Here is a 23,899-nt window from a genome sequence, read left to right as displayed (position 1 = left end):
TTATTGAAGAAGCTCACAATCCTTGAAAGGCACATGGGATTTGATTAATCAACATAGGCAAAGCCCACCTCTTGCTCTACTTCTTGCACCCCAGATGAATTTAATGAATATTTTATAAACATAGCAGAAAGCACAGTAAGTGAAATTCCTGTCATTGGAACAGATCCTGCAGCTGCCGTGAAATTTGGAAATAAATGCAGCACAGTAATGTGGAAGTGAGTGTATCCAAAATACATAATAAAAATACTAAAAGACTACAAACACTGAGGGAGCCCTGAGATTTATGGCATGTCCTGTACTATATTAAAAACTATAGTCTGCAAAATTGCTCAACCACTGTCAGTAGTAATAAATAAATGCCTCCATGCTGGTGAATTTCCAGACTTCCTTAAAGTAGCATGCACAGTACCAGTTTACAAAAAAGGTAATCCACATGAAGTGTCAAGCTACAGGCCTATATCTATAATACCAGTGCTAGTTAAGGTGATGGAGTCCACAATGACAGATCAGCTACAGTATTAAGTTATTGTGAAGGAAATAACCTCTTTTATTATACACAGCACAGCTTTTGGAAGGGCAAGTCAACTACAACAACAGTATTTGACTTAGTTACAAATATAACCCAGGTTTTTGAAGACAAGGAGTCTATAGCACTGGTGCTCTGTGACCTTAGTAAGGCATTTGATTGTATCTCACATAAGGTCCTGCTCAGCAAGCTAAAATCATATGGTATTGGGGGAGCTATTCTACAAACTCTTGAATCCTACATAAATAACAGATGACAGATTGTATCAGTGCAAGGAGCAGAATCAGGTGAAATGAAGCTAAAACATAGTGTGCCACAGAGATCCGTAAAAGGGCCCTTGTTGTTCTTAATTTTTTAATGACATAGGCTCCAATGGGGACACCTTGCAGTTTGCAGAAGACTCAACTTTGTTCTCAGACTGGGAGAACGTACTTCAAGCTGTTCAACAAGCAGAAGTGAGGCCAAGGCTTGGTTCATCATGAACAAGATGAAAATTAATGACCAGAAAACACAGAGGATGATATGCAGCCTAAGTAATACTGGAGAACTGGGTGACACAGCAGCTGTTAAACTTCTGTGCTTTTTCGTTGATACCAAGTTAACCTGGCAACAACACACTAAAGACGTATGTTTCAAACTCTCATGAGTCCTATACCTCTTGAGGAAGCTGAAGAGTGTTATACTACACCAGTACCTATTAACAGTATACTATGCTATGTTCCACAGTCACATCAGCTACCGGCTGTTGCTGTGGGGCCATTCTGCAGGCTGCAAGGATGTGCTTTTATTACAAAAGTAAGCAATGAGGATCATTACCTCAAGCAAAAAGACTGCAAACCAATTTTTTCCAGATTAGATGTTCTGACTGTTTTCAGCCAATACATTTTCAATTGCCTTGTTCACACAAAGACAAATCATGAGGCTTACAGAATGAGAAGTGATGTTCATCAATACAACACTTGCTATAAGGACAGTATAGACAGGCCAAGATGTCAATTAACTAACACACAGAACAGCTTCCCAATGGTGGCTCTAAAATTATTTAATGCTCTACCTAAGGATTTTCAGTCATATAATTTAGAGCTAAAATTTTGTGTGTACTAAATGAACAATCTTTGTACAGTATAGAAGAATACTTGTCTGTTGTTAGAACAGTGTCTACCAGAACTGCTACACAGTGCCAATGAAAACAACAAGTTTGCTATTTTACTAAATGATTGACTTGTTACTGTAATGTATATTGTAATCTAGTTCTTAAATACATGTTTTATAGTATCCACTTTAGTATCATAGGTTGAAATACAATTTTTTTATTAATTTTAATGTGGTAATACTACTGCAAAATTGACACTGTCTGTCCAGCCATGGCTGGTGAATGACAAAGAACTGGTAATATGGTAATGACTAAAAATTTTGTAAGTGATACTTTCAGTAAAGAGTGGTAATGGGCATAAAGTTGAAAGCTGTTGACCCAGATCACTATTATCAGCATTCTATAAAGTACTGGAAAGATCACCAATTATTTGACCGACAATAGGCTACTGAATAATAACAAACATGGCTTTCAAACAGGTAGAAATACAGAAACAGCAATAATGAATTACACAGGTGAAATAATTAGAAACCTATAAAATAACAGTAGTATCATAGAAGTTCATTTAGATCTTTCTAAAGCTTTTGATACCATTGGTCATGAAATTCTTTTATATAAGCTGCAAGTAATGGGGATCAAAGGGATAGAAAACAAGTGGTTTCAACCAAATTTGCAAAACAGATCACAGGTTGCCTAGCTCACATCAGCTCACTCTAAACATAAAATCAGATTAGTATCTGATGCAAAGAAAGTCAAAATAGGTGTACCACAGGGAAGTGTGTTAGGTACCCTTATGCTCCTTATTTATGTAAATGACATATAGTCCTCAGAAACTGTAGCTAAGATCATGTTGTTTGCAAATGACACTAGGGTAATACTGCACCATGTTAAGAAATCTCTGGCTACAACAAGTCCTTAAGTCCATGCATTCATGGTTCAATGCCAATGAGCTGATCCTTAATGTGAAGAAAATGAATTACATTCAGTTTGGAAAAATGAATCAAAACCATGGTCTCCAACTGGTACTGGACAGAAATAAATTAGAAAGAGTACAATGTACAAAACTTTTAGGAATGGATGGTGATCAAGATTTAAACTGGAAAGACCATGAAACAAAACTCTCCCAGAGACTGAGTTCTGTGCATGTTTTGCACTGAGAATCATTTTTGAAGTATGCTCCTCAGAAGGTGGCTTACTTTGGTTACTTCCAGTTCCCTGTAGCTTATGTAATAGTTCTTTTACAATAAACGTAATAGGCAATTAAAAGAAATTTTTACATAACTGAAAAGGGGTATTCGAATCTTGACACACAGCTCCACAAGGGCACAATGAAAGCTGTTGTTTAAAAAGTTGAGTATGCTTACATTACCCTCCTTATACTGCAGAAAAGGCCAATAAGAATAATACTACAAATAGTGGCCAGGCTCATTGTAAAGAGCTATTTAGAAAAACTGGGCATACTTAGTGCACCAACTGATTACATTTACCAATCTGTGGTGCATAGCAAGGATAATATACTACATGTTCCACTAATAGTTCTAAATGTAATTACAGAAAAAGAGCCAGTATTGAATGGCATTTACCAAGGAAAAATAAACAAAAAGCTCAAATCAGTATTTTGTATAGGGGAATAAAATTGTGTAATAAATTGCCCAACAAAATGAAAGGCATTACTCGAATATATCTGTCCAAAAAGGCAGGTAAAACATTGTCCTTAACTAATGCATACTGCACAACTAAAGATCACTTGGAGGACTCAGAGTAGTGAATAATAATGAAAGAGACTAACTATAACATCATGTTGCATATCAATATGAGATCACTGATTACTGTTTTTGCAGTCCCCACCCCCCAGGTGGACAGAGAGTATGACAGGAAGAAATCACAAAGCATACTGAAATGTTGGTGGTCCAGATATTGGCTGTCCGAACTTGCTGGAGTTATCGCAGTGGGCGTAGAAACACCTTTATGACCCAGAAGTCATTAACCAGTGTCTTTAATGTGGTAAGGAAGAGCAAAACTGTGTTTTTATATTATTAGTTATCAGAAGATATTTATGTGTAAGTCAAAGAACATTGTGTAATAGTGACCCAAATGATATGGTGCAGCTGTTTAAGTACTGGCCTCATATTCGAGAGCATGGGTTTTGCTCTGTATGACCATTCTGATTTGGGTTTTCCTAGATCACTTCATCCAAGTGCCAAGAGCATCACTTCATGAAGGCAACGGCCGACCATCTGTCCTATCCTTATAGATCATATTTAAGTATTCTAAGTATATCTATATTTTGAGATATTGATGTTTATTGTATTTGTGTGATAGCCTTTATATCATTGTAAGATTATCCTTGGATGAAATAAATCTATCAAATAAATATACAAATGTGTGTTAATGACATGAGTAAACTTAGAACTGCAAACAAATAGCAGTGACCATAGTTATGAGACAGACAACTTCACGGCAATCCATATTGAATTAGCAAGAACATATTGGATCCAAAGATGTATGAGCTACAGTGGTATCATCTATACTACTATATAAAGACCAGTCATTGTTCAATATTCTTAACAAAAATCACAAAAAGTTCTTGGTTGATTTATTTCAAATTTTTACATGATACTTTAATAAACATTGGGGTGTACTTAGGCTATATATATAGTATATAAATAAATACATAGAATATAAAGGGGAAACATTGGTAGCAAAAATCTTGAAAAACTCTTGATTGATTTACTTCACTTTACTCGCTTACTACATAGTATAATGAATAAATGTCTTCTTATGGGCTTGTGGATGACAAGAATGACCCTTTCCTAGTGATGAGGCCGTTTATAAATATATGATAGTTTTGGCTTTTAGTAGAACCAATAACACACTGTATATTAATTTCTTTTCTAAAAATACTGCATGGGATATTAAGATTGGTCCATTTAGGCCTACTGGTAATATCTAGAGGTAAAGAACATTAAATTAGTAATAAATCCTTAGTTGACAGTCTTTATTTGACAATGTAGCATGGGCATTATTTCTTCATCAGGTGATAAAATGATACTGAATATCTCTGTCAATTTTAATGACATTAAGATCATTGCTTCTTCATTTTACTGCTACTATCTTTCTTACTTCATATAACCACACCAAGCTTTTGCACAAATGGAACATCATCTAAATCAACAAAATAATCATTGGAAGTACTTGAGTTACTTGGACAATAACTGACAGATGGCTCCGAAACATTCATATGTGGGTTCTTCCCTTGTTGCTAAAAAGCAGCTTGCTGTATTATTACACATTTATTGTGTTACATCTGGTTTTGCTCCCAGTACTTCAGGTTGAAAAGCTGTGGTCAAAATATAACACAACTGATCTGGTTTTTGTATGTAATGTTAAGAACAAATCCTAAAACAGTTCTCATAAACATTATGCCAACCACCTGCCGCAAGTATGGCAAGCAGGCACAGCATTCTGCAAAAAGTATCTGAAGCGACTACACTGGCTGAAAGTGGGCCAAAAGTGATACGACATGACATGTGTCTCTATCATACCACCTGGCGGAACAGTGAGTGCAAGTACTTTATAATACAATGCCAACGTATGTAAGGAGGTTGCAGAAGGAAACAACTTTTAAAGCAGAGTTAAAACCAATTCTTGTTAATAAGTGTTTGTAATGTGTAAATGAATATGTTTGCTTACAGAAATACTAGGTCTTCATTTACTGTTGATCACTTTTTAATCTGTTAACAAATGTACCATCTCCGCTGGGCGTGTTGTTTCACAAGAATGTTTCTGCTGTTGATTTCCTGTTTAACCCTCAGTGAAGAACAGTTCTGAAGGATAAGTGTTGGTGTGTGTTAGTATGTTCATATTTTTCAGAAGTGTAATTTAATGCGTTCATGTGTTTACCATTTTACAGACCTGTAATGTAACATCATGGTTTATATTTTTTGTGCATGATGTAAGCTACTTGTAGACTAGGCACATGTGGTTTTCTTTTCAAATCATATACCAAGTGAGGTGTCTAAGCTGATGTTAATACACTGACTTGTTTTCGGGACGAGCAGGGTCCAAAACCCTTCTGTGCACCCTGACTTGTGTTCTTTGTGGATTCCCCAAGCAAATGGTCGAATGACAAATAAATGATTAATAGCTGGTGAGTACCCGTAACATCAGGAATGATTTTTTTCCACTAGATATATGTGCCAGAAAGTGGGTTTCTTTTAGAGGCAAGGATTCACTATGTAAATCTGTGCGCAGTTTCAAGACATCATACCAGCCCCCAAAACCCCAGCCTCTCATCACTTCTTCCATCTCTACTCACATAAAATAACTCAGGAGAAAGCGTTTTACGCTGGCTGCTTTTCATGTATTGGTTCCCGTTCAGTTATCATGAACGCCTTGCCATTCTATCTTGTTTACTTGTACTTATAAATTTCTTACGGTGTTCCATTTTGCACTGGTTATGAAAAACTGCTCTTTAGTCCAAATAATCGCTTGTTGCACGAGATATTAATATAAAAGTATATATGATCTTTTTCTCGTACAGAAATAATTCAAAGCTTCTGTAAATGATTCCCTAAATTGTCGTGAGAATAACTTGTTCATTACAAATTTGAATCAGCCGCGCAAGTAGGCGGGCACTAGGTAAACTACCACGACGATGATTTCACAGATTTATTATTGCCTAATTCCTCCTACTACTCTCATTGACCAACACGCACAACACGAAACGTGTAATCCAGGTTAGGTCAGCCCTTGTCTTCATGTGTTGCCTATGTTCATTAAACGTAGGCCAACACAACGCAGTCTTTCTCAGCTATAAAATCTCATAAATACATGTGTAGGCTGCGCCACAAAACAGCGGATAAATTGAAGTAAAGGCACAATTTCATTACTAAATATTACTTTAACTATTCATAAGAACAAGACTTTATTAACATTCTTTCTTTGTGAACTGAGAGCCACAAGTGACGCTGTAGTTTCGCTGTGACCAATCGGCAGTTCTAGATACCATGATAGCCAATGTGAATGGCTCGTGGACACACCTCCCGTATTCGCTACGATTGGCAGTTTTCTTTTTCCTTCGTTTCACTTCTTTTTTTTTTTTTTTTTTTAGAGGAATTAAACTCTTTTCTTCATTGGTCGCTTTCAATGGTTCATATTGCGGTGAAATTTGCTGTAAAACTTGTATAGCATTAAAACTGTAAGCGGGGAATAGATTAATAAGTGTCCGCCTTAGCACCAACACAAATGTATAGAGGGAGAGGAAAACGATTATGAGCAAAAACGTCCTGACCCGCTTGCTGCATTTTCATCTTACGGAGTCAACGTGAGGGAAGCGCGATGTAATCGAACGGATGCGCGGTACAGCTGGGCGGTGGGGATAGCACGAAGAGGGGAGAGTGGCGGGGTCGTGCTGTAGCGTAGCAACGCTGGAGCTTGGCTGAGGTGCTAGAACCTCAGTTCTTGTTAGACTTCGCGAGGAGAGGTATCGTTGCTATTGTGTGTCGCTCGCTATTTTTCCGTAGCGGCGGCGGCCTGAAAATAAGGAGAGTTCGAACAGAAGAGGGTCGCGGTCAGGAGTGTACTGTCAAAATATTATGGACGATCAGAGCAGAATGATGCACCCTGTGACTTCTCAAGTCGGAATGATGCCCCAGCCTTATGGCATGCAACCTGTGGATCCAAATCACGGTGGACCAACAACGCCAGACCAAGAAACTAGGAAACAAGATATTGGCGAAATTTTGCAGCAGATAATGAATATCACGGACCAGTCGTTGGACGAAGCGCAGGCCAGGTACTGAAACTTACACTTTACTTTCAAAAATTGCTAAAATGTGGCGCATTGTTCTGTTTATAGAATCTCTAAACGATGTATGATTACTGAGTCGGTCTCACATACCGTCTAAGACATTCATATCCCAAATCTCAATTTAATCAGAGACTAATATTTTCACTAGCTTACTTATTACAAACTTCGGTGGCTTGGCAGGATTGTCACCTTCAGATAAGTTTGTTAAAAACTCAGCACCTCCATTATGCGTTATATTACCATGAATTTTTCACAATTTTGGTCTTGTAGTTACGCGTTAATTCTTTGCTGCTTTCGTACTAAACATGCCGTACCGGCAGTTACAGTATATACTGTTTTCAATTCCAACAGAACGGAATAGACAGGGATGCTACATACAAATATCACACTTTGCTATGTTTATAGCAGCGTCTCCAAACTTTTCGTGAATGGATTAGTTCAACAACTTGTACCCAATCACATAGCCCTATCGCGAAGCACTTTCACTAAGAGCTTATTCCGCACATTTGATGGTAGATTGCATTTAAGAATCATCACAAAGCTGTGATTTTCCTTTATTGTGGGAAATTTACGCATACCTGGTCGCTGCTACAGAACATTTCATGGAAATCGCATTGGACGTATTGTTAAACAGTTCTTTTGTTGTTAATTTTGTAATTTATGCACATCTCTGAATTTTGTGGTTATGGCTTTTGTTCTTTGCAGGAAACACACACTTAACTGTCACCGTATGAAGCCAGCTCTCTTCAGTGTTTTGTGCGAAATAAAGGAAAAAACAGGTAAGTTGCACTCCTCAAATAAGCTTCTATAAAATCTGTCTCTTGAATGATGTAAACGAAGCGGCTGCGTTGCCGGGCAACGGCGTGCCCCACGACGCCAGCGCCAATGAGACGAGAATGATACGGAGTCAGTGCGCTCGACAGTTCAGAAATTTCACACCCCAAAGAAACATCACTGGAACTAGTTTGCTAAACAATTAGGAGAAATACTAAAAACTGTGGTATCTGCCCCCTCTAATGTAGCCGGACCTAGTAATAGTTTAAAGCTTTAAGGAAGAGATGTAGGCCTAAGTGCAATGTTTACATGCCGAGGTTACTGACAGAAAATTAAGTTCTACTGTGGCAGAAGTTCGCTGCCCATCTAGATCCACACATTTGCTTATTGTAAATTATCAGTGTAATATCCTGGTTACAAATACATTATTGAAAATGTAATATACAGTACAGTTTGTGCTAGACATTATTATTATTATTATTATTATTTCACTTTTGCTTGAATACGTTTAGGGAAAGTGAAAAAAAAACAATATTAGGGCCATACAGATACGCACTCGCGGGAGAGTGAGTGAATCCCTAATAAAAGAACAGTGTCTTAACCACTGCAGATATTTGAATTTTTTATGCTTTCAAGTGGTGTTAGAAACTTTGTTGAACGTTTTATTGATCTGATTAGCAATACGAGTCATCCTGCAAGCAAACATAGACTACTTGACGTAAACAAGGGACAGGTTTCGTTCTGATAAGGAAGCACCATTTATTAAATGTAGAGTGAGTACTTTTCAGTATGGTACTGTACCTGCTTTATAAAGCCTTATGATAAATTGTTATCGATCTAAAGAAATTATACACTGTAATAATTACACTTGGACCGCGTGCAGAGTTTTGGTGCTGTGGATGAAAGAATTCTGGTGACACTGCTCAAGAAGTCATTCAGTTCATCAGCCCGTCCATCAAAAATCGAAGCAAGGTTATTTTGGGTTTTGTTGGATCCTGGTTGTGTTGGATAAACTATAGCAATGTGGTACATTTGAGCAGCTGTTCATGTAGGCATACAGTCATAGAAAACCCTGTTTCTAATGGTGTGTTTTCAGCTACTAGATGTAGGTTAGTCAGTAGTGAAACGAAACCTGCCATCACAGACAGAAAATGGGAGAGCTTTCACATATTAAGATTTTAAGAAAAGATATGCAAATGGTGTATTTGTAAGATGATTGTCAATTGTTAAAGTTCTCTGCTGTCAGCGAGATGGAAAATATCGTGAAAAAAGGGCACTTTTCGGGCGCCTGGTGTCATGGTTTTTGTGTGTTCGCTTGTATTGTTTCCTTGTACTACTGTACTAAATGGTTCAAATGGCTCTGAGCACTATGGGACTTAACTTCTGAGGTCATCAGTCACCTAGAACTTAGAACTATTTAAACCTAACTAACCTAAGGACATCACACACATCCATGCCCGAGGCAGGATTCGAACCTGCGACCGGAGCGGTCGTTCGGCTCCAGACTGTAGCGCCTACTACTGTAGTAGTACTAAACCTTGGAGAATATAGCACTGAACCCAAACAGCGTTATCAATCACTGCACCATCTCTTTGTCTCTCTCTCTCTCTCTCTCTCTCTCTCTCTCTCTCTCACTCTTTCTCACTCCTTTTTTGCGCAGAATATCAGGGGTTTGAATTAGAGACATGACTCTCCAAGTTAGAAGTAGTTTTGAGTGCATTTACTACAAATCCTGGAGTATACACGATCAGGAAGTAGCGAACTTTCCCAGGTGTGCAGACTAAGATTTGTCAAGCAAAAGTTAAACTTTTTAGTCGTTCTTTGTTCGCTAATGCCCAATGTGTAATTGATCGATACGTGGGTATGCAGAATTCGTTCCAAAGCACGAGGTTCTTCACCAAATTCGGAAACTTATTGATGACATTTACTAAATTTTAACGTAAACTGACCAAATGTAGGGTATAAAGTAAATTTTATTTAGATTGTAAAATCCCTCCATAATAATTTTCATTTCACGAGTATTTTTTTCCTTCTAAATGGAATCCTTAATTCCTTCGCCAATTTCTTAAACAGGTAGTTAATTACGTCGAGTAAAGAAATGAGTTAATAAATCATATCTGACCTTAAAGTTCTAAGCGGTGACAGATGTACTGAATTCAGAGACGAGCTGTATTTGCAAATATTTCTTTATTACAGCTCGGAGTTCAGTGCTCGAATACGTCATAAAAGTATGCTTTGGTATGACGGTTTTTAGTAGCGAGATAAAATAGTATGGAAAATGAAACGATTTTGAAAGGTAAACCGGCGAGTGTGGCACGCAGCTGCTATACTCAACGGAAAAAGAAAGGTAACAGCAGTAACTAGTGTCCTTACTCACTCTTTCTGAACTCATTGTCTCAAGATATTTGGCGCTGTAGCTGGCATTAGATTAGAACATGTATATGACGCCGCATTTGCTAGCAGCGAGCAAACATTGCGCTGTCTGAAGTTTCCAGTCTAATTTCTTCCACTTATCAGGTGTCCCTTGATAGGCTGAGTATGTTCTTCCATACGTATTCCATTTCTTCGACTGCTGTAGGTACCTTTGCATAACGTAAACTTGGTTAGGCTGCTCGTTTGATGAACTACATGCGGGGCTTTGTCAGCAGCGTACTGCATTGTTTATTTCCTCCATTTACTTCTCTTCCTACAGAGAATAACCATTTCTATGGGCGTACAAGTTTCTTATAGAATGACGTGCCTCCGTGCATTACGTACACGGACTGACTTAACAAAATCGTTGCTCAGGACTATGCCACGACCCTTTGGTTATCGGCAGCTGTTTTTCATAAGATGAAAAATGCAAAACCGTGTTACGTTTTAGTGTCATCTGTAACAAGTGCATGCTGTCTGCCAGATGTGTTTCAAGTAGATACAGTATTAGACTCTTGATTTTATTTTGTCAGGGAGACAAAACAACAGTAGTCTTAGACCCCTGTTGCCCGCGCTGAAACTAAGTTTATTGTGCGGTTTCTTTCCCTGTCATTCTAGCAAAGCAAGCCAGTTCCATACGAGAGTAGTAGTAGAGCGTTTACGGGATCTTTGTTACACACAGTCTTTTCGGGAATTGGTAACCAAAGAATTTTTTGTCGTTTGGCATACAGTGCTTCGCGGCGGAAGATTAAATGTGGTGTGATTTCATCCCCTCACACTGCACAGTCTGCACTTAGCTCCTTTCTCCATAACCATCGTGTGTGTGTGTGTGTGTGTGTGTTTCATGAAGTTCCCATGGCCAGTCATTATAACTGCTATGAGTTTAATCTGCGTCCTGTTAAAGCCCAAGATGGCAGAACTTCTCATAAAACATGGTTTCGTCATTAACTTGAGATGTTTCCGTTTTGGGTTATTAGTCCAATATTCTACACACTGCTTCCTGAATCTAGCTACGTAGTATTAGACTCTTACTAAACTGTAATTTTCTGTCAAGTTGTGGTCTGCATGCGGATCCAGGGTTCACTTGTTGTGGAATAAGGGGCGAGGGGAAGAGCTTACCCTCTCCCCCCCCCCCAGTCTTAAACACGTTTAACATGTCGCAGGTGCTTTCACGAAAACAATGACTATGTAAAATGTTTCAATATTATAATAAAAATTTATTTAGATCAGTGCTTAGTACATCGCTTTAGAATAACTTCCAAGTCGTAGTTAAGAGAAATACAAAATTTTAAAACCATTTTTCCAAAAATTTGAAAAGTACGTGTGTTATGTAATTAATTTAAGGAATGTAGCTGCAAGCAACTCCCTAACTTCGATTCGACAACGTCGTAATTTACACGACATACATTATATGTATGTACATACCATTACCAGTACTAAGCATTGTGAACACAGTTGCGCAAACAAAGACAATTCCAGCGTGTAAATTAAAAGAGGGGAGGGGAGTGCTGTTTCTTTTCGCCTATGTTCGCGAAAGATTTCGTTTTTTTTTATTTTTATTTTAAAGGACGGTCTTTCTCTTTCCGTATTGCCTCATTCAACGTCATATGCTTTTCTGGTTCTACGTGTGGACTCACGGACTGTGTGTCTGATTTTTTGTTTGTAGAATGTTTGACCAGAATGTGTCAAACAAAGCTTGTAAATTCCTAAAATTCTCTCGCGATTTTCGTGCTACCTTAGACACTCTAAGACAGAAAACGACGCACCACGAAGGAATTATCCGAATGGGACGGAAATCCGTAGATCTGATGCACATGTACAGAAATACAAGTGATTACAATTTCAGCCGGCTGGAGTGGCCGAGCGGTTCTACGCGCTTCAGTCTGGAATCGCGCGACCACAACGGTCGCAGGTTCGAATCCTGCCTCGGGCATGGATGTGTGTGATGTCCTTAGGTTAGTTAGGTTTAAGTAGTTCTACGTGCTAGGGAACTGATCATCTCAGCTGTTAAGTCCCGTAGTGCTGAGAGCCATTTGAACCATTTGATTATAATTTCAGAAAAAAATGGTGATTTGAGAGCAAGAGCTTCACAAATAGAGGAAGTCAGTAACGTGTTGCTTCCCTCAATGACTCTTCCGCAAGCAATTATTCAGCCTGGCATTGATTGATGAAGTTGTTGGATGTCCCCCTGACGGATATAGCGCCGAATTCTGTCCAGCTGAAGCGTTAGACCGTCAAAATCTCGAGCTAGTTGGAAGGCCCTGCCCGTAATGCTCCAAGGGTCTCAATTGGGCAGAGATTCGGCGTCCTTACTGGCCAAGGTAGGGTCTGACAAGCACGGAGACAAGCAGTAGAAACTCGCACCGTGGGCGGGCATTATCTTGCTGAAATGTAAGCCCAGGATGACTTGCCGTGTAAGGCAAGAAAACGTGATGTAAATCATCGACGTACCTCTGTGCTGATAGGGTGCCGCGAATGACAACCAAAGGGGGTCCTGGAATGAAAAGAAATGGCACCCCAGACCATTACTCCTGGTAGGCGGGCCTTATGGCGAGCGACAGTCAGGTTGGTATTCCACCGCCCCAGACACGTCTTCAGCCTGGACCCTCATTGACTGGAGTATAATTTTCTTCAGTGATGAGCCCTGCCTCTAACTGTGTCCCGCTGAGCAGCGAAAACGTGTCTGGAGACGCCGTGGGCAGCAGTGGGATATCAACCTGACTGTTACCTGCCCCGTCCGGCTGGTCCCGGCGGAGGTTCGAGTCCTCCCTCGGGCATGGGTGTGTGTGTTTGTCCTTAGGATGATTTAGGTTAAGTAGTGTGTAAGCTCAGGGACTGATGACCTTAGCAGTTAAGTCCCATAAGATTTCACACACATTGGACCATTTTTTTTGTTGCCTGCCATATTGCCGGACAACCAGGAGTGGTGGTCTGGGGTTCCATTTCTTTTCATAACCTCTCTGGTTGTCATCCATGGCACCCTTACAGCACAGCGGTACGTAGACATTATTCTACGCCCCGTTTTGTTGCCTTTCATGGCAAGCAATCCTGGGCTTACATTTCAGCAAGATAATGCCCACCCGCACACGGCGAGAGTTTCTACTGTTTGTCTTTGTGCTTGTCAAACCCTACCTTCGCCAGCAAGGACGCCGAATCACTCATCAATTGAAGACGCTTTGAGCGTTATGAGCAGGGCCCTCCACCCAGCTAGGGATTTTGACGATCTAACGCGTCAATTGGACAGAATCCGCCAGGAGAACATTCGACAGGAGTGTTAATCAATATCAAGCCGAATAATTGCTTGCATAAGGCCAGAAATGGACCAACGCGTTATTGACTTCTCAATTTGTGAAGCTCTTGCTTTTGAATAAATAATCCAATTTTTCTGAAGTTGTAATAATGTATCTGTACATGTGCATCAGATCTATGGATTTCCGTCCGATTCAGATAATTCCTTCGTGGTGCGTCTATTTTTTCGTTTTTTCTTGTTTCTCTTAGAATGTGCTTCGGAAGTTAACTGAGAAATTTGAAAATTTTTATATGTAAGAATACAGTCACCCTTAGTACTGTGTTTTTTTTGGGAGGGGGGTGGGGGGAGCACGACTCCATGACCCTCCCCTTTGGATCCACACTTAAGGTGCACATGTTTCCGTTTTCCACGGTTTTCGTCATCGGTCCAAAGTTTCACAACCGAAGAACTAATTTTTTCATATGCGGTGAAAAAATAATTTTAAATTATCTCATCGAGACAAAAAAACTGCGTCATGTTTTAACATTTTATTAACAGCGTGATCTTTGGGGACGTAATACAGGTCTAGTTTTGAAGATGAGCAAAGGAATCGCTGAATAGGGATAACCACGTCGTTAAACGTTAATGCCTTACCACCATGGGTATGTCGTCCAGAACAAGCAAGTTCTACAGCTTCCGAATGTGACAATCTGCATACTCTTCGGTACTGAGGATTCGCTGTAATTCAGTAGCGGTACGTGAAAGTTAACAGTTTATTAAAAATAAGTTAGGACCTTCATGGCGCAGAAAACTCTATTAAAGACCCAGTACCACTAAACATACGGAGGATATCACTAGCAGTGCTTGAAGAAGAAAGTGAGTTATTTGAAGATGAAAGAACCACTGGGATTCGATAGAACATCTTCATTTTGCCGCTGTCTCTGAAGCGAAGAAAAGGGACGTTTTAAAGCTTTCTCTGAAACACTCTCCCAATGCTTAATGTCATGTTATCTATGCGCGACCTACTCTGATAAGATAATGCAGTTGCGTTGCGTGTTTTTCTGCTCATGCCTGTTTTGACTTTGGCTGTGTAGATTGTTACGGCAAAAGCTAAAAGTTCCAATTTTACCCATTCCTAAAACTTGAGTTTGAAGGCTGCATATACATATCATTTGCACAAATTGTTAGGTAGGCGTATAACGATTCTGCCACAGCCTTGGTGAAGTTTCTCGTTGTCTCTGCTCAGACCTTCTTGCTCTTCCTTTCAGTCCTATTGTATTTACACCACTAGAGCACATTTTACTAACGTGAAGATTCATATTAACGGGTAATGTGGCGCAATTGTTAAGGCACTCGACATTGTTTCGTCCGTCATCCTGAATTTCGGTGGTTTCCCTAAATCACTAAAGGCGAATATCGGAATAGCACCTTCAATAAAGTCACGCCGATATACTTTCATGCCCCTCTCTGACATCGACGACATCATAAAACCTAATCTTTCTCTCTCTCTTTCCTTTTTTTTATTTTGCGAACCGTGCGATGCCAAATGAACGTGAAAATTATTCAGGCATCCAATTTAAGAGCGGGAAACTGCGCTGAATGAAATATTTACTTAGACTTGGCCAAGAATTCTACTTATAATGCTTTCTCCAGCTCCATCCACGATCCTGCTCGCGCTGTCTAGGAATTATGTTATGTGTACATTTGAGCGAGGTGCTTTTGGAGTTAAAATACTTCCCTGCAACACGAAAGCGAAACTGATGCGTTATTTCAGAGGAAACAGGTTTGAAACAGTTTCTCCTCCGGAGAATCTCCAGACCATAGAACTGTTGTATTATTTACATTTCAGAGGAACAGAGTTCAAATCTCTGTCGGGCTGTTCAAAATTAAGTTTTCCCTTCTTCCCTCAACGCACCTCTGGCAAATGCCGGAAACTTTTCATACGGAAAAGACTTAGCTTGTGCTCCGTCCATAGTGATCTCGATGTAGAGTGGGCGTCACACTTTAAACCTTTTTTTCTAGAGGTATTTTGTAAGAGAAAGCAGTCGTTTCACACAATCATGTTTGATGTGACACAATGTTAAGAATTATAGAACGGAGCTAAAGCGCCTCCTGGCTGATGAAGTTAACTTGTAATTAGTGAAAGAGTGTCGTATTCCGAAGTATTCCTCGGTATTTCATCTACGTGAACATTCCGCAAGGCATCGTACGATGAACTGAGGGCGGTTACATAGTGTAGCAGTATGATTTGTCGCTTCATATTCAGTTTTCTTCTGGTATGAGGGAAGCGCTATTGTCGGTAAGCCGCTGTATAAAAACAAGAGCTTGTCTAATTTTACCGTCACAATCATTAAGTGTAAGAGGGCGGTATCTTTATCACGTTTTTCAAAACGTACGTTGTAAAATTTTTAAAAGCTCTGATGTGATGTGCAATATATTTCATGTATCAATACCCACTTGAGCATTTTTGTAACGCTCTTTCGGAAACAGCAAACCATATGACACTGGAAAGGCGTCTGTATGCCTGCCCTGTCGTTCTCAGTAGCTAAAAGGTAGGGGAGATCGAGGCGGAACTGTCCGACTAACATTTAGAGCATATTTTGGAGGTCTCAGTGACGAAAGAAACTGTAGAAAAATTAGGAACCGTTTGTTTAAATATTTTTGTAATAAAATTTGCAAATTAAGATAGCATAAAATATTTCGTTTGTTATATCAATAAACTGAAGAAGTGTCTTAAGTTCGTTCCGCCCCGTGCAGTGTGGACTCAGGTTTTCTTTTTTAGTTTCGGTGACCTATCCTCCTTATTGAAAACGCACTCGTCTTTATTGCAGGTTTTGTCAGTTGTTGAAAGAGGATTGCCCTTTTTCATTTTTGCTTATAGTTTTAAAGTAGTCAAAGGAACGAAAAATTGTTTCGATGCTTTTTTCGTGGGCCATTGTTTTATTAACTACCGATTCAACAGCTTTTTCCACGTTTTTTGTGGACTGATTTTCTCTCTCCGTTTTCTGTACTCAGTGACGTACCATCTGCAAACAAGAACGGCGAACCATTCCGTAGAATTCGTCAAATAAAGAATAAAAGGCGACTGGGGAGGAACAGACTATAGCAGTAGACCATTCCGTCCAAAAACTCATGTCTATTGAGAAAATATTCAGTAACCACCGCAAATAATTATTTCCAACTGCATTGTATACAAATGTAGCTAAGAAAATGCTGATTTAGATGGACTAAACGTTGCTTAAGAAGAAGAAGAAGAAGAAGAAGAAGAAGAAGATCGATAGACTTACCTTAGTCGGAAATGGTCCGGAAAGTAATAATAGAACAGCGAATTCACTCACCTTTACAGACAGATTACGCAACTCGCGCGCGAGAACATTTGCAACCTGACTAAACGGTAACAGACATTGGTTTGCTGAACACTTCTCATTCTGAGCGCACCCTAGCGCCTCAAGACGAAATTAGACGATCGAGACCATTCTAGCCCGGTAGTCCATTCCGCCCCGGCCTCCCCTAAAGTTTTCGCACTAGGTCTGCTTCTTCCTGTCCAGAAGCATAAGTTGTCGCCTACGCGTTAGGCTGTTCCGTTGTGACTGCAGCTTGGCAGCATGAATTGTTGCGTCATGTATCGGGGTGGAACTTGATACTACATGCGATATCATTTCCTCCCGAGGGAATCTGAACAGCTATCGGTACATAAAGGTGGATTTATTACCCGAGATTCTGTCCCTCGTTTCCACAGCGGTTGTTCCATTGTCACAGGTGCTGAGAAACTTGCAAGCCTCTTTTAAATATCAGTACCTATACTCCCCCTAGCTTGTACGTTCGTCTGACTTGTGAGTGTTGTGTTTGGTCGGAAATTTATTATTAACAGTCCACTAGCAACTACTGTTAGTGATTTGTAGACTCGCATGCCGGCCGCGGTGGCCGTGCGGTTCTGGCGCTGCAGTCCGGAACCGCGGGACTGCTACGGTCGCAGGTTCGAATCCTGCCTCGGGCATGGGTGTGTGTGATGTCCTTAGGTTAGTTAGGTTTAAGTAGTTCTAAGTTCTAGAGGACTTACGACCTAAGATGTTGAGTCCCATAGTGCTCAGAGCCATTTGAACCATTTTTAGACTCGCATGCTAATTGGGTGGAGGTAGATACCCAGAATCGTATCCAATCTTCCTTTATTTCATGGGATGACATTTATTGGCTCTGATTGCTTCCTTGTACAAGGGATTCCAGATGTCTTGAGTTAATATGCAGTTACATACTCCTAATCATTTTCGTATTGTCATGCACTTAACCTGTGCTACAAAATTTTGAAATTTTCGTAAAAGTTTATTTATATACAGCTGCACCACTAGCCAACGTGATATGCGCGACCGCGGTACTCAATAAACTGAAGTGATAAATTAATCGTCACGTGTCAATAGTTGTTAAAAAGTGAAGAACATAGCCGTATGTACTCAGTGAGCACGTATCTTTGCTGTAACTAAGACACGTAAATGGAAAGAGGACGTAAGGGCCGTAGTAGGGGAGGCGAATGGTCGACTTCGGTTTATTGGGAGAGTTTGAGGGAAGTGTGGTTCACCTGTAAGGGAGAGAGCGTATAGAACACTAGTGCGACCCATTCTCGAATACTCCTAGACTGTTTGGGATCCCCAGCAGGTCGGATTAAAGGAAGTCATTAAAGTAATTCGGAGGTGGGCTGTTAGATTTGTTACCGGTAGGGTCGATCTACACGCGAGTATTGCGGAGATGCTTCCTGAACGCAGATGGGAATCCCTGGAGTGAAGACGACGTCCTTCACGGGGAACACTATTGACAAAATATAGAGAACTGGCATTTGAAACTTACTGCAGAAAGATTCTACTGTCGCCAACGTACATTTCGTGTAAGGCCCACGAAGATAAGAGAAATTAGGGCTCGTTCGGAGGCATACACTGAGGTGATGCAAGTAATGGTATAGCGATATGCACGTATACAGATGGCGATAGTATTGCCTACAAAAGATGTAAAAGGGCAGTGCGTTGTTGGAGCTGTCATTTGGACTCAGGTGATTCATGTGAAAGGATTTCCGACGTGATTATGACCGCACGACGGAAATTAAGACTTTGAACGTGGAATGGTAGTTGGAGCTAGCCGCATGAGACATTCTATTTCGGAAATCGTTAGGGAGTTCAGTATTCCGAGACGCACAACGTGAAGTATATGCCGACAGTACCAAATGTCAGGGATTACCGCTCACCACAGACAACACAGTGGTCGACGGCCTTCACTTAACGGCCGAGACCAGCGGCGTTTGCGTGGAGTTGTCAGTGCTAACAGACAAGCAACACTGAGCCAAACAACCGGAGAAATCAGTGTGCGACGTACGACGAACGTATCTGTTAGGACAGTGCGGCGAAATTTGTCTAAGGCAGCAGACGACAGACGCGTATGTCTTTGCGAACAGCACATCACCTGCAGCGCCTCTCCTTGGCTCTTGACCATATCGGTTGGACCCTCGACGACTGGAAAACCTTGGCTTAGTCAGATGAGTTCCGATTTCAGTTGGTAAGAGCTGATGGTAGGGTTCGAGTATAGCGCAGCCCCCACGAAGCCATGGACCTAAGTTGTCAATAAGGCACTGTGCAAGCTGATGGTGGCTGCTTAATGGGGGTGAGTTGTGTTTACATGGTATGGGCTGAGTCCTCTGGTCCAACTGAACCGATCATTGACTCGAAATGGTTATGCTCGGCTACTTGGAGACTACTTGCAGCCATTCATGGACTTCATGTTTGCAAACATGATACCGGGCCACGGTTGTTTTCAGCTGGTTTGGAGAACATCTCGACAGTTCGGGCGAATACTTTGGCCACCCAGATCGCCCGATATAAATCCCATCGAACATTTATTGGCCGTAATCGAAAGGTCAGCTCGTGTGTAAATCCTGCACTGGAAATACTTACGCAATTAAGGACGGTTATAGAGGCAGCATAGCTCAGTATTTCTGCAGGGGACACCCAACGACTTATTAAGTCCATGCCACGTCGAGTTGCTACACTTCGCCGGGCAAAAGGAGGTCCGACAAACATTAGGACGTATTCTAAGACTTTTGTCACTTCAGTGTAGTCTGCCAACGACCGAGCTCCTGAGTCTCTAGACATGGATACGTCCATCGTGATGCTGCAAACAAAGACGGGACGCGTTTAAAAAGACGACGTGGCGCCAGTGTTGCTGGGCGCAAAACTGCCGGCGCTCTCGTCTCTGCTACCACGTCAAGGGAACCGCAGCAGTGGTCAACGTCTGACAACCCAAGGTGATCCAGGATCGACAACTGCAGTCTAGACAGCCCACGATTCTGCCATTCTCGAATCCTGACACTTATTGATGGGTGTTTCTCTTTCTTAAACGAGGCTTAACACCATCTTCTCACAAATAACCATCATTCAAATGCGAATTCTGAATAGGAGAGTGGTTTCATGTAGTCGAGGCCAGGTGGCTTGGGCAGTCACACAAGCACGCTCAGGTTCGTGGAGTATTCTCAAATTACACTACTGACCATTAAAATAGCTACACCACGAAGATGACGTGCTACAGACGCGAAATTTAACCGACAGGAAGAAGATGCAGTGATATGCAAATGATTAGCTTTTCAGAGCATTCACAAAAGGTTGGCACCGTTGGCGACACCTACAACGTGCTGACATGAGGAAAGTTTCCAACCGATTTCTCATACACTCACAGTAGTTGACCGGCGTTGCCTGGTGAAACGTTGTTGTGATGCCTCGTGTAAGGAGGAGAAATGCGTACCATCGCGTTTCCGACTTTGATAAAGGTCGGATTTTAGCCTCTCGCGATTGCGGTTTATCGTATCGCGACATTGCTGGTCGCATTGGTCGAGATCCAATGACTGTTAGCAGAATATGGAATCGGTGGGTTCAGGAGGGTAATACGGAACGCCGTGCTGTATCCCAACGGCCTCGTATCACTAGCAGTCAATATGACAGGCATCTTATCCACATGGCTGGAACGGACCGTGCAGCCACGTCTCGATCCCTGAGTCAACAGATGGGGACGTTTGCAAGACAACAACCATCTGTACGAACAGCTCGACGTCGTTTGCAGCAGCATGGACTATCAGCTCGGAGACCATGGCTGCGGTTACCCTTGACGCTGCATCACAGACAGGAGCGCCTGCGATGGTGTACTCAACAACGAACCTGGGCGCACGAATGGCAAAACGTAATTTTTTCGGATGAATCCAGGTTTTGTTTACAGCATCATGATGGTCGCATCCGTGTTTGGCGACATCGCGGTGAACGCACATTGGAAGCGTGTATTCGTCATCGCCATACTGGCGTATCACCCAGCGTGATGGTATGCGGTACCATAGTTACACGTCTCGGTCACCTCTTGTGCGCAATGACGGCACTTTGAACAGTGGACGTTACATTTCAGATGTGTTACTACCCGTAGCTCTACCCTTCATTCGATCCCTGCAACACTCTACATTTCAGCAGGATAATGCACGACCGCATGTTGAAGGTCCTGTACGGGCCTTTCTGAATGCAGAAAATGTTCGGCTGCTGCTCTGGCCAACACATTCTCCAGATCTCTCACCAATTGAAAGCGTCTGGTCAATGGTGGCCGATTAACTGGCTCGTCACAATACGCCAGTCACTACTCTTGATGAATCGTGTTGAAGCTGCATGGGCAGCTGTACCTGTAAACGCCATCCAAGCTCTGTTTGACTCAATGCCCAGGCGTATCAAGGCCATTATTACGGCCAGAGGTGGTTGTTCTGGGTACTGATTTCTCAGGATGTATGCACCCAAATTGCGTGAAAATGTAATCACATGTCAGTTCTAGTATAATATATTTGTCCAATGAATACCCGTTTATCATCTGCGTTTCTTCTTGGTGTAGCAATTTTAATGGCCAGTAATGTATTCTGATGCGGCTCGTGAACGATACATATTGTATTTTTATTTATTTATTTAACCTAATCTGATTAGGCCCATAAGGCCCCCTCTTACATGGGACCAGGCTTTCACACATACAATATCTTCTTTTACATCATAGTTATCTAAGAAATAACAATTTTTATACGAGAATAGTATTAAAACGATTTGAGTGTCTATAGTGACAATGTGAGAGAATAATTCTGACAATGGGGGGCGATCAATAAGTAATGCAACACATTTTTTGCTGAAAGCAGGTTGGTTTTATTCAGGAGTCCAGTACGCCATATTATTTCCCACGCTTTTAGCTACAAAACCCTATGTTTCAACATAACTCCGTTCACTGCGACGGCCTTACGCCACCTTACTGGGAGGGGCTGTATGCCCGCGTGGTACCACTCTACTGGTCGACATCGGCGCCAACGCATTGCTGCATCAATAACGTCCCCATCGTCGACGAGCTGCATCTCGTGAGGGCATCCTTCGTTGGAACAAACAGATGTAAGTCCGAAGGTGCGAGATCAGGGATGTAGGGTGGATGAGGAACTCCGTGGACACACACCATTAATACCCCAACTGGTGGACGAATGTGTCAGCACTACCAACAGAGACATCCAGTCTTTGATTGTGATCCGTCGATCACCTCGAATGAGTATCCGCACGTTTCAACATTGCTGGAGTCACAGCTGTGTGGGGCCGGCCGGCACGCGGGAGATCGGACAGGTTTGTGCGGGTTGTTGCCATGGTGACGCATGCCTCGCCCAACGACTCACCGTTCTTTTGTTCACTGTTGGGTTTCTGTAGACATTCTGCAATCTCGCATGAATATGCGCGATGCTCTTGTTTTTCGCCAAAAGAAGCCCAATGATAGCTTTCTGCTTGGAACGCACTTTCGTTAGAAACGCCATTTAGAAGGCTACGTAAAGCGCCGGCACGTATCATAACTATAGGGGCTGAAGCGGGAACATTCCATGATGTCCCACAACAGATTCTGCATTTTTTCAATCGAAATTGGCCTAGAGAAAAAATGTATTGCATTAGTTATTCAACGCCCCCTCGTAATACTAGCAATACTTGTGCTACAACAACAACAACAACTACTACTACTACTACTACTACTACTAATAGCGACTACGATGAGGATGACGATAGTGACAGATATAAAAAGAATTTACAGCTCTACAAAATAGATTTTTCTGATATAGCGTGTTCTGGGGTAAGACATTTAAGGAGACTACACCAGCTAAGAATGCTGGGAAATGAAGACCTGATCGGAAAGAAGGATGTGAAAGGGTAATAATTATTGTTGTTTTATTAGATATGTCATTGTCTTCTGAAGCTGGAAATGTTATTCAGTTCACTAATATTGCGCGGGAGGTTATTCCTTAGTCGCATCCCTGCTACTGGGAAAGGCTTCACGAAAGTGGCTGAAGGATGGCGTGGGACAGAAACAATTTTGCCCTGATGGGAACGGATGTTTTTGCCATGTTGTTCAGGCAAGAGCTTTAAGGTCGATGAGAGGTATGGGGGACAGTGTACGTCAATAAGACTGTTAAGACAGTGGGTGTGAACATCTCTGGGCTTACCTGCACGCAGCCAAGATAGCTGTGCATAACAACATCACAGATATAACGAATACAAGCATTCATTTTCGAATACAGGCATTCATTGTCGTACTGAATACACAGGTAACTGGCAGGACGATGTAGGAAGAAAAAGACAAAACTCGTACAACCTGTTTCTGTATAGTTTGCCATTGAGGGATAACGGCGAAAGTGTAGGAAGCCCTTTTCACCTCAAAATTTAAAAGAATACCTCCAATACTTATGTGAACGACGCCCGTTAACAAACTGGAATGCAGAGCCTCATGTGGTTTCTACGAATTCGTGCTCTGTCATAACGAGTACCACAGTGTACCGCGAGTAATCGTCCCAGGCGTCTTTTCCCATACTTCGAGCGTCCTATTGTTCCAGTTTTGAGTTCGTGCTAATCTCTGTGTTTTGTGAAGTGAGCCAGCGGTGGTACACGTGTGGAGTGGTGTCTTTTGTATCCCTCTTAACGTGTAAGTGATTGTTATGGCCACTCACCGGATGTTGTTAAGCGGTGAATTGGCGAGCGCTTTATT

General features: G+C 41.5%; 1 protein-coding gene and 1 long non-coding RNA gene across 5 annotated transcripts in view; one reads left to right on the top strand and one right to left on the bottom strand.

Moving 5' to 3' along the window:
- The window catches only part of LOC124556760, a 29,825-nt gene extending 23,481 nt beyond the window's left edge, over positions 1–6,344 (bottom strand). Inside the window, exon 1 of the long non-coding RNA XR_006968683.1 lies at positions 5,938–6,344. This is a non-coding gene — a long non-coding RNA (uncharacterized LOC124556760). The remainder of the gene's footprint in view (positions 1–5,937) is intronic.
- A 702-nt stretch (positions 6,345–7,046) lies between these two features.
- The window catches only part of LOC124556759 (homeobox protein extradenticle), a 359,145-nt gene continuing 342,292 nt past the window's right edge, over positions 7,047–23,899 (top strand). For 2 of the 4 annotated variants that reach the window (XR_006968682.1, XM_047130761.1), the window contains exons 1-2: positions 7,053–7,416; positions 8,137–8,210. Coding sequence is in view for 3 of the 4 variants with exons in the window: in XM_047130761.1 (XP_046986717.1) it covers positions 7,217–7,416; positions 8,137–8,210 (274 nt within the window). In the remaining variant the exon portion in view is untranslated. Of the gene's footprint in view, positions 7,417–8,136; positions 8,211–23,899 lie in introns of all 4 variants that reach the window. The other 2 variants (XM_047130759.1, XM_047130760.1) reach the window with 2 other exon arrangements.

This window comes from Schistocerca americana, chromosome X, assembly GCF_021461395.2.
Source record: "Schistocerca americana isolate TAMUIC-IGC-003095 chromosome X, iqSchAmer2.1, whole genome shotgun sequence".
Taxonomy (NCBI): domain Eukaryota; kingdom Metazoa; phylum Arthropoda; class Insecta; order Orthoptera; family Acrididae; genus Schistocerca; species Schistocerca americana.
Note: the sequence above shows the minus strand (reverse complement) of the source record. Positions and strands in the feature narration are given on the sequence as shown.